General features: G+C 41.0%; 1 protein-coding gene across 2 annotated transcripts in view; it reads left to right on the top strand.

The window, feature by feature from the left end:
* urb2 (URB2 ribosome biogenesis homolog) overlaps positions 1–11,195 on the top strand; it is a 46,387-nt gene extending 35,192 nt beyond the window's left edge. For both annotated transcript variants that reach the window (XM_064950332.1, XM_064950333.1), the window contains 3 exons: positions 5,673–5,769; positions 7,579–7,718; positions 8,778–11,195. In XM_064950332.1, the coding sequence (XP_064806404.1) occupies positions 5,673–5,769; positions 7,579–7,718; positions 8,778–8,975 (435 nt within the window). In that variant the 3' untranslated portion in view covers positions 8,976–11,195. The remainder of the gene's footprint in view (positions 1–5,672; positions 5,770–7,578; positions 7,719–8,777) is intronic.
* The last annotated feature ends 1,691 nt before the right edge of the window (positions 11,196–12,886 follow it).

Raw genomic sequence — 12,886 nt, 5'->3', positions numbered from 1 at the left:
AAGTCTTCAAAACTGGGTAAGCCTACAAGGAGGGAGGGATGTATTGTCTGTTTGTCAAGATTAAATGTCAACCGATTTAATTGGCATGGCCGATTTAATTAGGGCCGATTTCAAGTTTTTATAACAATCTGTAATCGGCATTTTTGGACGCAAATTATGGCCGATTACATTGCATTTCACGAGAAAACTGCTTGGCAGGCTGACCACGCGAAGGTAAGTTGCTAGTTAGCATTAAACTTATCTTATAAAAAAAACAGTCAATCTTAACATAACTAGTGATTAACTACACATGGTTGATGATATTACTAGGTTAACTAGCTTGTCCTGCGTTGCATATAATCAATGCTGTGCTTGTTAATTTATCATCGAATCACAGCCTACTTCACCATACCGGGGATGATTTAACAAAAGCTAATTCGCGAAAAAAGCACAATCGTTGCACGAATGTACCTAACCATAAACGTCAATGCCTTAAAATCAATACACAGAGGTATATATGTTTTTTAAACCTGCATATTTAGTTTAAGGAAATTCATGTTAGCGGGTAATATTACAGTTGAAGTCGGAAGTTTACATATACTCCAACCTAAGTGTATGTAAACACTCATTTTTCAACCACTCCGCAAATTTCTTGTTAACAAACTATAGTTTTGGCATGTTGGTTCGGATATCTACTTTGTGCATGACAAGTAATTTTTCCAACAACTGTTTACAGACAGCTTATTTCACTTATAATTCACTGTATCACAATTCCAGGGGGTCAGAAGTTTACATACACTTAGGTTGACTGTGCCTTTAAACAGCTTGGAAAGTTCCAGGAAATGATGTCATGGCTTTAGAAGGTTCTGATAGGCTAACTGACATTATTTGAGTCAATTGGAGGTGTATCTGTGGATGTATTTCAAGGCCTACCTTCAAACTCAGTGCCTCTTTGCTTGACATCATAGGAAAATCAAAAGAATTCAGCCAAGACCTCAGAAATAGATTGTAGACCTCCACAAGTCTGGTTCATACTTGGTAGCAATTTCAAAACGCAGAAGGTACCACGTTCATTTGTACAAACAATAGTACGCATGTATAAACACCATGGGACCACGCTGTCGTCATACCGCTCAGGAAGGAGATGCTTTCTGTCTCCTAGATATGAATGCACTTTGATGCGAAAAGTGCAAATCAATCCCAGAACAGCAGCAAAGGACCTTGTGAAAATGCTGGAGGAAACAGGTACAAAAGTATCTATATCCACAGTAAAACAAGTCCTATAGTGACATAACCTGAAAGGCCACTCAGCAAGGAAGAAGCCACTGCTCCAAAACCACCATAAAGCCAGACTACAGTTTGCAACTGCACATGGGGACAAAGATCATACTTTTTGGAGAAATGTCCTCTGGTCTGATGAAACAAAAATATAACTGTTTGGCCATAATGACCATCGTTATGATTGGAGGAAAAAGGGGAAGTCTTGTAAGCTGAAGAACACCATCCCAACCGTGAAGCACGGGGATTGCAGCATCATGTTGTGAGGGTGCTTTGCTGCAGGAGGGACTGGTGCACTCCACAAAATAGATGGCATCATGAGGATGGAAAATTATGTGGATATATTGGAGCAACATCTCAAGACATCAGTCAGAAAGTTAAAGCTTGGTCACAAATGGGTCTTCCAAATGGACAATGACCCCAAGCATACTTCCAAGGTTGTGGCAAAAATGGCTTAAGAACAACAAAGTCAAGGTATTGGAGTGGTCATCACAAATCCCTGACCTCAAATCTATAGAAATTTGTGGGCAGAACTGAAAAAGTGTGTGTGAGCAAGGAGGCCTACCAATCTGACTCAGTTACACCAGCTCTGTCAGGAGGAATGGTCCAAAATTCACCCAACTTATTGTGGGAACCTTGTGGAAGGCTACCCAAAACATGTGACCCAAGTTAAACAATTTCAAGACAATGCTACAAAATACTAATTGAGTGCATGTAAACTTCTGACCCACTGGGAATGTGATGACAGGAATAAAATCTGAAATAAATCATTCTCTCTACTATTATTCTGACATTTCACATTCTTAAATTAAAGTGGTGAACCTAACTGACCTAAGACAGGGAATTTTTACTCAGATGAAATGTCAGGAATTATGAAAAACTGGGTATAAATGTATTCGGCTATAAATGTATTTGGCTATGTAAACTTCCGACTTCAACTGTGCGCGTGTGTGTACACACAAGGGTTTTTCAAGGGTTTTTCTTTTTTTGTACTATTTTCTACATTGTAAAATAATAGTGAGGACATAAACTATGAAATAACACATGGAATCGTGTAGTAACCAAAAAAGTGTTGTTTTTTTAAACACAATATATTTTATATTCTTCAAAGTAGCCACCCCTTGTCTTGATGACAGCTTTGCACACTCTTGGCATTCTCTCAACCAGATTCTTGAGGTAGTCACCAGGAATGCATTTCAATTATCATTTGTGGAATGTATTAATGTGTTTGATCCAATCAGTTGTGTTGTAACAAGGTAGGGGTGGTATACAGAATGTGGCCCTATTTGGTAAAAGACCAAGTCCATATTATGGCATGAACAGCTCAAATAAGTAAAGAGAAACAAGTGTCCATTACTTTAAGACATGAATGTCTGTCAATACAGACATTTAAGAACTTCTGAAGTTTCTTCAAGTGCATCAAATGATATGATGACACTGGCTCTCATGAAGACCCAGAGTTACCTCTGCTGCAGAGGATAAGTTCCTTAGTTATCAGCCTCTGAAATTGCAGCCAAATTAAATGCTTCATAGAGTTCAAGTAACAGACATCTCAACATCAGCTGTTCATTGGAGACTGTGTGAATCAGGTCTTCATTGTTGAGTTGTTGCAAATAAACCACCAATAAGAATAAGAGACTTGATGAGCCAACAAACATGGGCAATGGACATTAGACCGGTGGAAATTAGTCCTTTGGTCTGGAGTCCGAATTTGAGATTTTTGGTTCCAACCGCCATGTCTTTGAGACACAGAGTAGGTGAACGTATGATCTCTGCATGTGTGGTTCCCACCGCGAAGCATGGAAGAGCTGGTGTGCGGGTGCTTTGCTGGTGACACTGGCAGTGATTCATTTAGAATTCAAGGCACACTTAACCAGCATGGATAGAATGCTGCGGTATCCATGCTGGTTAAGTGTGCCTTGAATTCTAAATGAATATATATATATATATATGAGGTCGACCGATTTCATCGGAATGGCCGATTAGTTGGTCCGATTTCAAGTTTTCATAACAATCGGCATTTTTGGACACCGATCATGGCCGATTGCATTGCACTCCACGAGGAGACTGCGTGACTGCTTGACTACCTGTTACGCGAGTGCAGCAAGAAGCCAAGATAAGTTGCTAGCTAGCATTAAACTTATAAAAAAAAAAAAATCAATATTAACATAATCACTAGTTTATCTAGCCTGTCCTGCGTTGCATATAATCGATGCAGTGCCTGTTAATCTATCATCGAATCACAGCCTACTTTGCCAGGCGCTGCTGCGCCTTCTTCACGATGCTGTCTGTGTGAGTGGACCAATTCAGTTTGTCTGTGATGTGTATGCCGAGGAACTTAAAACTTGCTACTCTCTCCACTACTGTTCCATCGATGTGGATAGGGGGGGTGTTCCCTCTGCTGTTTCCTGAAGTCCACAGTCATCTCCTTAGTTTTGTTGACGTTGAGTGTGTCATCGGTATCGGCGGTGAAAAATCATAATCGGTCGACCTCTAATATATAGATACATATATAGATAGATACATACATACATACATATACACTACCTTTCAAAAGTTTATGGTCGCTTTGAAATGTCCTTGTTTTTGAAAGAAAAGCAAATTTTATTGTCCATTTAAAATACCTAATAATGAACCCTTTTGCCCTTAGAACAGCCTTAATTCGTCATGGACTCTACAAGGGGTCAAGTGTTCCACAGAGATGCTGGGCGTATGGACTCTAATGCTTCCCGCAGTTGTGTCAAGTTGGCTGGATGTCCTTTGGGTGGTGGACCATTCTTGATACACACGGGCAACTGTTAAGTGTGAAAAACCCAACAGCTTTGCAGTTCTTCACACAATCATACCGGAGTGCCTGGCACCTGCTAACATACCCTGTTCACAAGGCACTCTTGTCTTGGCCATTCGCCCTCTGAATGGAGACATGGGGTTGGGGAATGGGATTAGACGTTGTTTTCTTTTCTTGTTTATACTAAATACATTATTCTTACTGTTTTTCTTTTGAAAATTTGAATTTGAAATGAATAATGTACCCCCCCCTACCTTTCAAAAGTTTATGGTCGCTTTGAAATGTCCTTGAAAAGAAAAAGGGGGATGGTTGTAATTTAGAATGAAGATTGATTTTTGATGAGACAAGGATATCCCTGCCGGCCAAGCCCTTCCCTAACCCGGTCGACGCTGGGCCAATTGTGCACCGCCCCATGGGCCGCCCAGTCGCGGCCGGCTGCGACAGAGCCCGACCCCAGTATCTCTGGTGGCACAGCTAGCACTGCCTTAGACCATTGCTCCACCCGGGAGGCACCCGTTTTCTTTATTTTAACACACACAAAAAATACCTGATACAATAAGAAAATATACAAGTGCATTTTTAAGGGGAAAAAAGTAATACCTGAATTCCCACAAATATACCTGAACTTTCTATATTTGTCCAGCAAAAAATATTCTGTTGTAGAATTCAGTCAATATCTGGGGATTATAAAAATTGTACAAATCGTCACCCGTTGTCCAATTGTTACACTTATTAGAATTGTTTTTAACAATTTCGATGACTGTTGCTAGTGTTTTATCATTTACCAGGAAATCATATTGTGCATTCAGTGTCCACTGATCTACGGACTGACCCTTAGAAAGATTGTCTGTTTATAAGAACAATTCTCACTGTACCAGAATTTGAATCATATGTCCAAATTCACAATAACATTATCCTATTTGCAGTACTTCGACAACAACTATGCTGCAGGTTTTTTAGTCTCAATCCCGTTGGGCACCAGGTTACTGTAACATGATGTTAGCTGATACAAAAAATACCTATCCAGACGTTGAAAGATCTGAAATGGGTCAGCAACGTCTGAGCAGAGGAACACAACCAGAATCTTTCCCTGGTTTGATTCAGCCTTTTACACAAGCACCCAAGGGAGTGACTAGCTTACCCCTTCCCCATTCGCCTTGACTATTATTCTCCGTCAACCTTGGATCCAGGCCAGCACCTAAGTTAGCCTGTTTCAATCTCACATTGAACATATTTTGAGGGTGGTAACCAAGGAAAATATCCCACTGCCTCCCGCTGTAGGCAATGAAGCAGTTTCTTTTCTCAGAGACAAACTTCAGAATCAATTTCTGGAAAGGGCTGTTGGTCTGTGCCAGAGGGGCGCTTAAGTGGAGGCAGATGTGATCTGGAGAGGGGCACGTCTTTGGGTGAACACTGGACGGTGCATGGAAATTATTACCTCGCTGACTGATGACTCATAGGAATATCGCAGTGCCTGAGAATTGTGGGCCAGTTTTTTTTTATCTCTTTCTCTCATTTAGAGACTGATGGCACATGACTAAATCTAATCAAATCTGAATGTCTTGCAAATGCAATGTTGTCAAAGTTTAACTTTTTGTAACGTGGCCCTATTTTGGTATGTACCCAGGTGATGCTGAAAGCGGCACCGTCCTTCCTCAACTGTTTCTACCGCCTGGTGGTCTCCATCATGCATGAGGGGAGACAGAAGGGCGAGGCCGAGAGAGGTAAGGCCATCGGTTCATGCATTCAATAATTTATTCACTCACCCATCCATCACTTCATACAGTAATCTAAGTATTCACCCATTAACTCATAACTTCAAGTGATAGGAATGACATTGGCGTTTACAGGAATTGGCTAAATGTTCTTCCAATAAATGATTTAGCAGTTTCTATTTTCCTGTTGGTTCCCATTTAAAGAAGAACAACCACCCATCTTCATGTGTGTTCAATGTATTTTTCAGCATTTAATCATCACACCCCTTGATAAGTATGACACCGCCTGTTGTTTTAAAAGTTGACATAATATTTAGCCTGGGTTCCTCCAAAGGGAGTCCTCTGTAGATATGTGCTGTCAGTGTCAAACGACGCCAGCATACTGTCGCCAGGCTAACCAGTCCTGTTAATCGGGCAAGAGTATTTCATGGCATTGAAGTATGTTATAGGTGAGTCGTATCATGTTATACTATGTAAGAGGTGGTCGTGTCCACTCCACATTCCCAAGCAGACTACACATGGAACGGGGCCTATTTTAATCTGCTGACCTTACCCTGTGGGACGAGAAAAAGGAGAAGAATGGTTTCTCCTTCAGTAATGTTACATTTCTGTTGCTGGTTGTATGCCCTGCTGGTCCCCGTGTACTGGATCAAAACCAACATGAGGGAAATACAAAAAAAAACAATCCCACTGAGGGTGACAGAACTGTCGAAGAAGACATGAAAAGCACAGTGCACAGCTGGAGTCCCAGCCTAGCTCGTGGATGAACACCTTGTTAAAACCCTGTAATCCTGTACTGCTAAATGCATCCCGTATGAGTTGAATCAGTGTTGAGGAGCTATATTCAGCTATGTGATCAGCATATTCAGGATACATTGTTTTCCTGTTTCTGAAATAAACAACCTAAGACAGCAACATGATTTCAACATCAGAGCTTACCTGACGTTATTGACGAACAGGAAATAATGACATACTCAGTTATTCAACAGTAATTGTCTTCAGGTGGGGTTTAATTTTGATATCATAGTAAACACATTCTTAATGAGAAGACTGTTTGTGTTGGTCTTCCATAGCCAAAGGAGGCCACCACTGCAGACATCTGGGCAGATCTCCCCTGTTCCAGACAGAGGAGGAAGGGTCAAGAAGGAAAAATGGAGTGGAGCAGCTCATTCGTTTAAACTAGCATGTCAGGCTCAGCGCGTCATGTAATTAGTTCCTGGCTGGCTCTGTGAAATATAGTAACCCTCACAGGATACATTTCATGGAGACTGGGTTGTTTGGCAATACCTGCCACCCAGACAATGGTGGCCATATTTCTCCTCTGTGGCTATAGCTATACTGTACATCCAATGAGTCGCGAGAGGAAAAAAGGGATGGATAAATTGTTCCAATCCGGCCTTTGTTGTCTAATGGGCTAAACTGTTTTATGCAGACTGTGAGCATAAACATTAGTCTATACACAATTAGAATGGTTAAAATGGCTCTTGTTGCTCCATATTCTGCTCTTAGCTATCATGATTGAAATCTCAACTTATACAAAACTCTATTCTTATTGTACTGCTCTGTCACAATGCATTCACAATATATTAATTCTCAGCCCGCACCCTTGGGATTTGATTCAAATGCTGTGCTTTCATCAGCAGTACAGCCCAAGTCTGTTTTAGGAGAACAGTGCACTCTGAACACACACTGCTGCATCACTCAGTCACCATTGTGTACAAGTTGTACCACTTCTGGAGTTCTGGCTGAAATGAATGTTTAGCCTTCAGCGTTTGGTGTGGTCTAGTTTTCAAAAAGCTTTGCTCTTCTATTCCCCAGCCCCTGAGATCGATGCGGAGGTGCTTTTGAAGTGTGCTCGTCTGGTGGAACGCATGTACTCCCACATCGCCACCACAGCCGAGGGCTTCACTATCCTCTCCTCCTTCATGGTAGCACAGTACGTCAGCGAGCTACAGAAGGTAAGATCTTCTCTCATCAAGGAAGATGGCTGTGACGTTTCACTCACAGTTTTAAAAGGCGATTAGGCTATTTTATTATACTTTTGCAGGTTGAAAACATGAATTTTCGTCCTTAAATGGCCTCCAGATCTTCCTTCTCTCCTTTATATATCCCTCACAAGCCCTTACATCTGAAGGAAATACACTATCTGCACATTGAATACCAGGATTTTAATTTGATCCATTGCTGTTTGTTATTGTGGAGTTAAACCATGCTTGGTATTGCATTTAGAGCTGCTACGGCAAGTCCTCTGGACTTCTCAGATTTGAAGGAAAGAGAAGTCAACATTTTCATTTCCGCCATAATCTTGTCCCAACCTGCGCCAACTTGTCCTCTAAAGGACTGTACTTACTGTAGACTGGTAGACTATTTGTCTGTCTCATTATGTGATGCCTTCTGAGCATATCTGGCACTGTCTCAATGTGGAGAAACCACATTTTTTCCTAGGGTCTACGAGACTGCATTCACGTTACTTGACTGCGTGCCATAGTCAGCATTTTCCATGGAACAGGCAGAGAGAGGGAAGAAAATGTATGCCCTCTCTACTGCAAGTCGCTCTGGATAAGAGCGTCTGCTAAATGAAATGGCTAACATGTCATTTTGCAAACTCTAAGATGCATGAGGATTGATTTGTAATAGCAAACTCTTTGAGTAAGAATTAAACAAAGGATTGGTTACTGCAATAGTTCAACACTACCATTGTTCTTTCAAGGTTAACTAAGCCAAGAAACACACCTCAGTATGTGCCTTGGCATCTCTCTTAAGAGGTTTTGTTGAGGCACTGTCCAGTTTACAGCTGGCAGTACATTATGTTCCTACCAGGCTTTCAGAACTGCCTCAGCTGCGTTCACAAATAAAGGTGTAGGAAAGAGGCAAAACCCTGATCAGCCATCTCACTCATCACACCAACATGATGATGTTTCTGAGTCTATTTTAATACCCATTCCCCAGCCTCACTCTGTCAAATTGAAACCCTCACCTCCCTTCTTCTCCTTTCCACTCTCCTCCACGCCCTCAAGGTTACTCTGCAACCAGACATCAAGAGCCACCTGACAGAGGGAGTTTACAGGATCCTGGACCTCTGTGTTGAGCAGGACGTTAAGTTTTTGAACACCACCCTCCAGATGGGTGTTAGAGAGGTGTTCAACGATCTCTATGGCAGTTATACTCATTACCATAAAACCCAGCGGCAAGGAGAGGAGAAATACACAGCCTGACATTCCCCTCTACCATCTCTCTTTCCAGAAATACTTTTTCTTTATAGCAGTCAAGTTTTTTTTATCAAACAACTGTTTAAACATGTAAATTGTATTTTTTATGTTTGTGTGTTGGTTTAGTAGTAGGACAAAAAAGGTAATTGACAACAAATGATGTCTCAAGTGTGTTTTATTTTAATACCTTGTTTGGTCTTTCTTGTATTGATGGCTAATGTACTGTAACTTTAGACTATCCAATTTTCAAGATTTGATTTACAGTGCCTTCAGAGAGTATTCATACACCTTGACTTATTAAAAATTGTTACAGTCTGAATTCAAAATGGATTAAAATGTTTTTTTTGCTCACCAATCTACACACAATAAATACCCCATGATGACAAAGTGAAAACGTGTTTTTCAAAAATAAATAAAGTATTCCCACCCCTGAGTCAATACATATTAGAATCACCTTTGGCAGCGATTACAATTGGGAGTCTTTCTGGGAAAGTCTCTGAAGAGCTTTGCACGCCTTTATTGTACAATATTTGCACATTTATTTTTAACAAAAATTCTTCAAGCTCTGATGTTGGTTGTTCATTGCTAGACAGCCATTTCCATGTCCAGCCATAGATTTTCAAGTAGATTTAAGTCAAATTTGTAACTACGCCACTCAAGAACATTAAATGTTGTCTTGGTAAGCAAGTCCAGTGTATATTTGGCCTTGTGTTTTAGTTTATTGTCCTGCTGAAAGGTGAATTTGTCTCTGTGTCTGTTAGAAAGCAGACTGAACTAGGTTTTCCTCTAGGATTTGGCCTGTGCTTAGCTCTATTCTGTTTCTTTTTATCCAAAACTGTTCAGATGCTCCAGACTATTGTGTGAGAAGACCAATTTTCATGGTCTGAAAAACACTGCTCTAGCTCTGTCACTTTTCACAGCAGATGCAGAAGTGTGACATAGGCGGATGCGGTGGATTGAAACACATCCAACACTAATTACAATTCCACTTGGGTGCGGACGTCAACTTAAAAAAATAAAAGAAATTAAGCACATTTTTACTCCTGAACTTGTTTAAGCATGATATAAAAGGGATGTAATAATTTTATGCTTTTTTTTGTTTTCATTTGGAGACATTTCTAAAAAAAGGAATTCCACTTTGACATTATGGGGTATTGAATGGGTAGACCAGTGACACAATCTCAATTTTAATCAACTTTAAATTTTGGTTGTAACAACAAAATATGGAAAAAGTCCAGGGGTGTGAATACTCTGTAGGTACTGTATGCTTTATCTGGGAACTGTTTCAGATGTGACCAAAAAGGATACAAGTAAATGATTACTATACCATTACAAAGGCAAATTGGAAATGGTTTAACCCAACATATACAGCGTGTACACAACATTAGGGACACCTTCCTAATATTGCGTTGCACTCCCTTCTGCCCTCAGAACAGCATCAATTTGTTGGTGTCGAAAGCGTTCCACAGGGATGCTGGCCACAGCTGTCAGGTTGTCTGGATGTTCTTTGGGTGGTGGACCATTCGTGACACACACAGGAAACTGTTGAGCGTGAAAAACCTTAACCCTAATTGCTCCTATAAGTCGCTCTGGATAAGTGCCTTGCTCAAGGGCACAACGACAGACTTTCACCTTGTCGGCTCATGGCTTCGAACCAGTGACCTTTCGGTTACTGGCCCATTAGTCTTAAACATTAGGCTACCTACCACCCATACACATACACAGTTTCAATTGTCTCAGGGCTTAAAATCCTTCCTTAACCTGTCTCTTCCCTTTAATCTACACTGCTTTTGAAGTGGATTTAACAAGTGACATAAGGGATCATAGACTGACCAGGTGAAAGCTATGTCATGGAAAGAGCAGGTGTTTCCTAATGTTTTTTTTACTCTCATTGTATAGTGGAGGGGAATGTCATTGACTTTATCACACGCATTCCTCATGAAACATTGTGCCTGAAACTTTCCCTTGTGATTTGCCATACATTTGTTATTAACTACCAGATGAGATAATCTTAGGCGAAATGTGTATTATATTTGGGGTTGGCTTTTGCAGACGAATACGGAACATCTTATAATTTTATAAATAATGAACAGTATGACAGATATGTTTTACAGGCAAAGGTCATTATGGAACTACAGTTTTTGAACGTTATCATTTTCCATAAGGGCTCCTCAAGCGAGTGTAAATCCTTCAGTAAAACTCAATATATTCATTTTTGCAAGCGTTGTTTTCCTTTTGTCTTGTCTCAAGTATTTGTTCCCTCGTGTAATATATGGGACATTTCTTGTGTGTGTGTGTTATCCACTACCAACCTTGAGTTTGAGCAGCCAGTCTTAAATGTTTCATTTTACATTTGAGTTATTAAGCAGATGCTCATATCCAGAGTGATTTACAGTTAGTGCATTCATCTTAAGATAGCTAGGTGGGACAACCGCATATCACAAGCATAGAATGTGGACCTCCGTAGTCAGAGCTAGAAAGGGGGGGGTGAGGAGGGTTATTTAAGATACTGTTTGAAGAGGTAGGGTTTCAGATGTTTTTGGAAGATTGGCAGGGAGGGACTCTGCTGTCCTCGCTTCAGGGGGAAGCTGGTTCCACCAGGACAGAGAAGAGCTTGGACTGGGCTGAACGGGTAGGTGTGGGAGGGCTAAAAGACCTGAGGTGGCAGAACGGGGTGCTCATGTTTGGGTGTTGGGTTGGAGCATAGCCTGAAGGTAGGGAGGGGCAGTTCCTCTTTCTGTTCCGTAGATAAGCACCGTGGTCATGTAGTTTCCATTTGAATTACTCTTAAATCTCATAAACACATATTGTGAAGTAATTACATGAACACGGATTGTTTTAGTCTTAAGACTGTTTGTTTATTTAGCCAAAGCTTTTACTTAGTCAGGTCAGATATCTGGCAGGACTGCCATTTCTCCCTGCGGTTTTCTGCAACTGTCATGATTTACAATGCCTGAATCTACCAACTTGCCTGGCAAGGTTTCCTATAAGATTCACTGAAGCTCATTTATTTAATTAAACTGGTTATTTAATTAGAGTGAATGGCCACTGCAATCACCGAGTTGGCCAAAAGTTTATATAAAACTTGCAGGCCAATGACATCCAGGCAAAGTGGAAAGACTTCTGCTTTAAATAATGAAGCAGGGCATTTCTGGCTCCCTTACACATTCCCTCCTTACTTTGCTAAAATGAGTGTTCTGCTGGCATCTTTCCATTCTCAGTTCTCCCAAAGTCATAACCCTGACATTGCCTCACAACACAAAGAAATTAGAACAATTACTGTCTGCCTATTCTCATAGGGTTGCTGTGTGTCAACCGGGTGCCATTTATGGGCCTAATTGTGTTAGTGAATATCCCTTATGGCCTTCAAATGACCAGAGAGGGTAAACAGACAACTTGTACCCATGGTATGGCTATATGTAATTCTATCATACCTATCAATCAAGTTAGAGTAATAAGCTACCTTAGCTGGCATGCCTGGCGGCAAGGTTGGTAGACTTTAGAAAAGCAAGCAGTAACTAAATGTACTGAATAAGACTCACATACATTTCACTCCTTTACCCAGATTTGAGCAGAGATGCAGACAAGCACATCTAGTTTCTTTAAAAAAAAGAACCACCAGTCAGGATACAGACAGCTCAAGAGGTAAACTTATATTAGCATAATCATTATGGCTCTAGATTGCAGGAGAATGTTTCAGGTGTTTAAAAAATGCAAAATTCTCCAACTTTAACACCCCCCAGTCATCCTCACATACGTTGTGCCCCCTCCGATTTTGGGGGTGTATGACACTCCTGAGAAAGGGAGCCGTGTGTGCTGGTCCAGTGAGGGCTCAGAGCCCCTTTTCTATATTTCCTGCAGCTGCACAAACTCTGGGGGCTCTGATCTCACTGGTAGACCCCTCGAAGCAGCATGGG

This window comes from Oncorhynchus masou, chromosome 31 (genome assembly GCF_036934945.1).
Source record: "Oncorhynchus masou masou isolate Uvic2021 chromosome 31, UVic_Omas_1.1, whole genome shotgun sequence".
Taxonomy (NCBI): domain Eukaryota; kingdom Metazoa; phylum Chordata; class Actinopteri; order Salmoniformes; family Salmonidae; genus Oncorhynchus; species Oncorhynchus masou.
The sequence above is the reverse complement of the archived record's forward strand: the minus strand, read 5'-3'. Positions and strand labels throughout refer to the sequence as shown.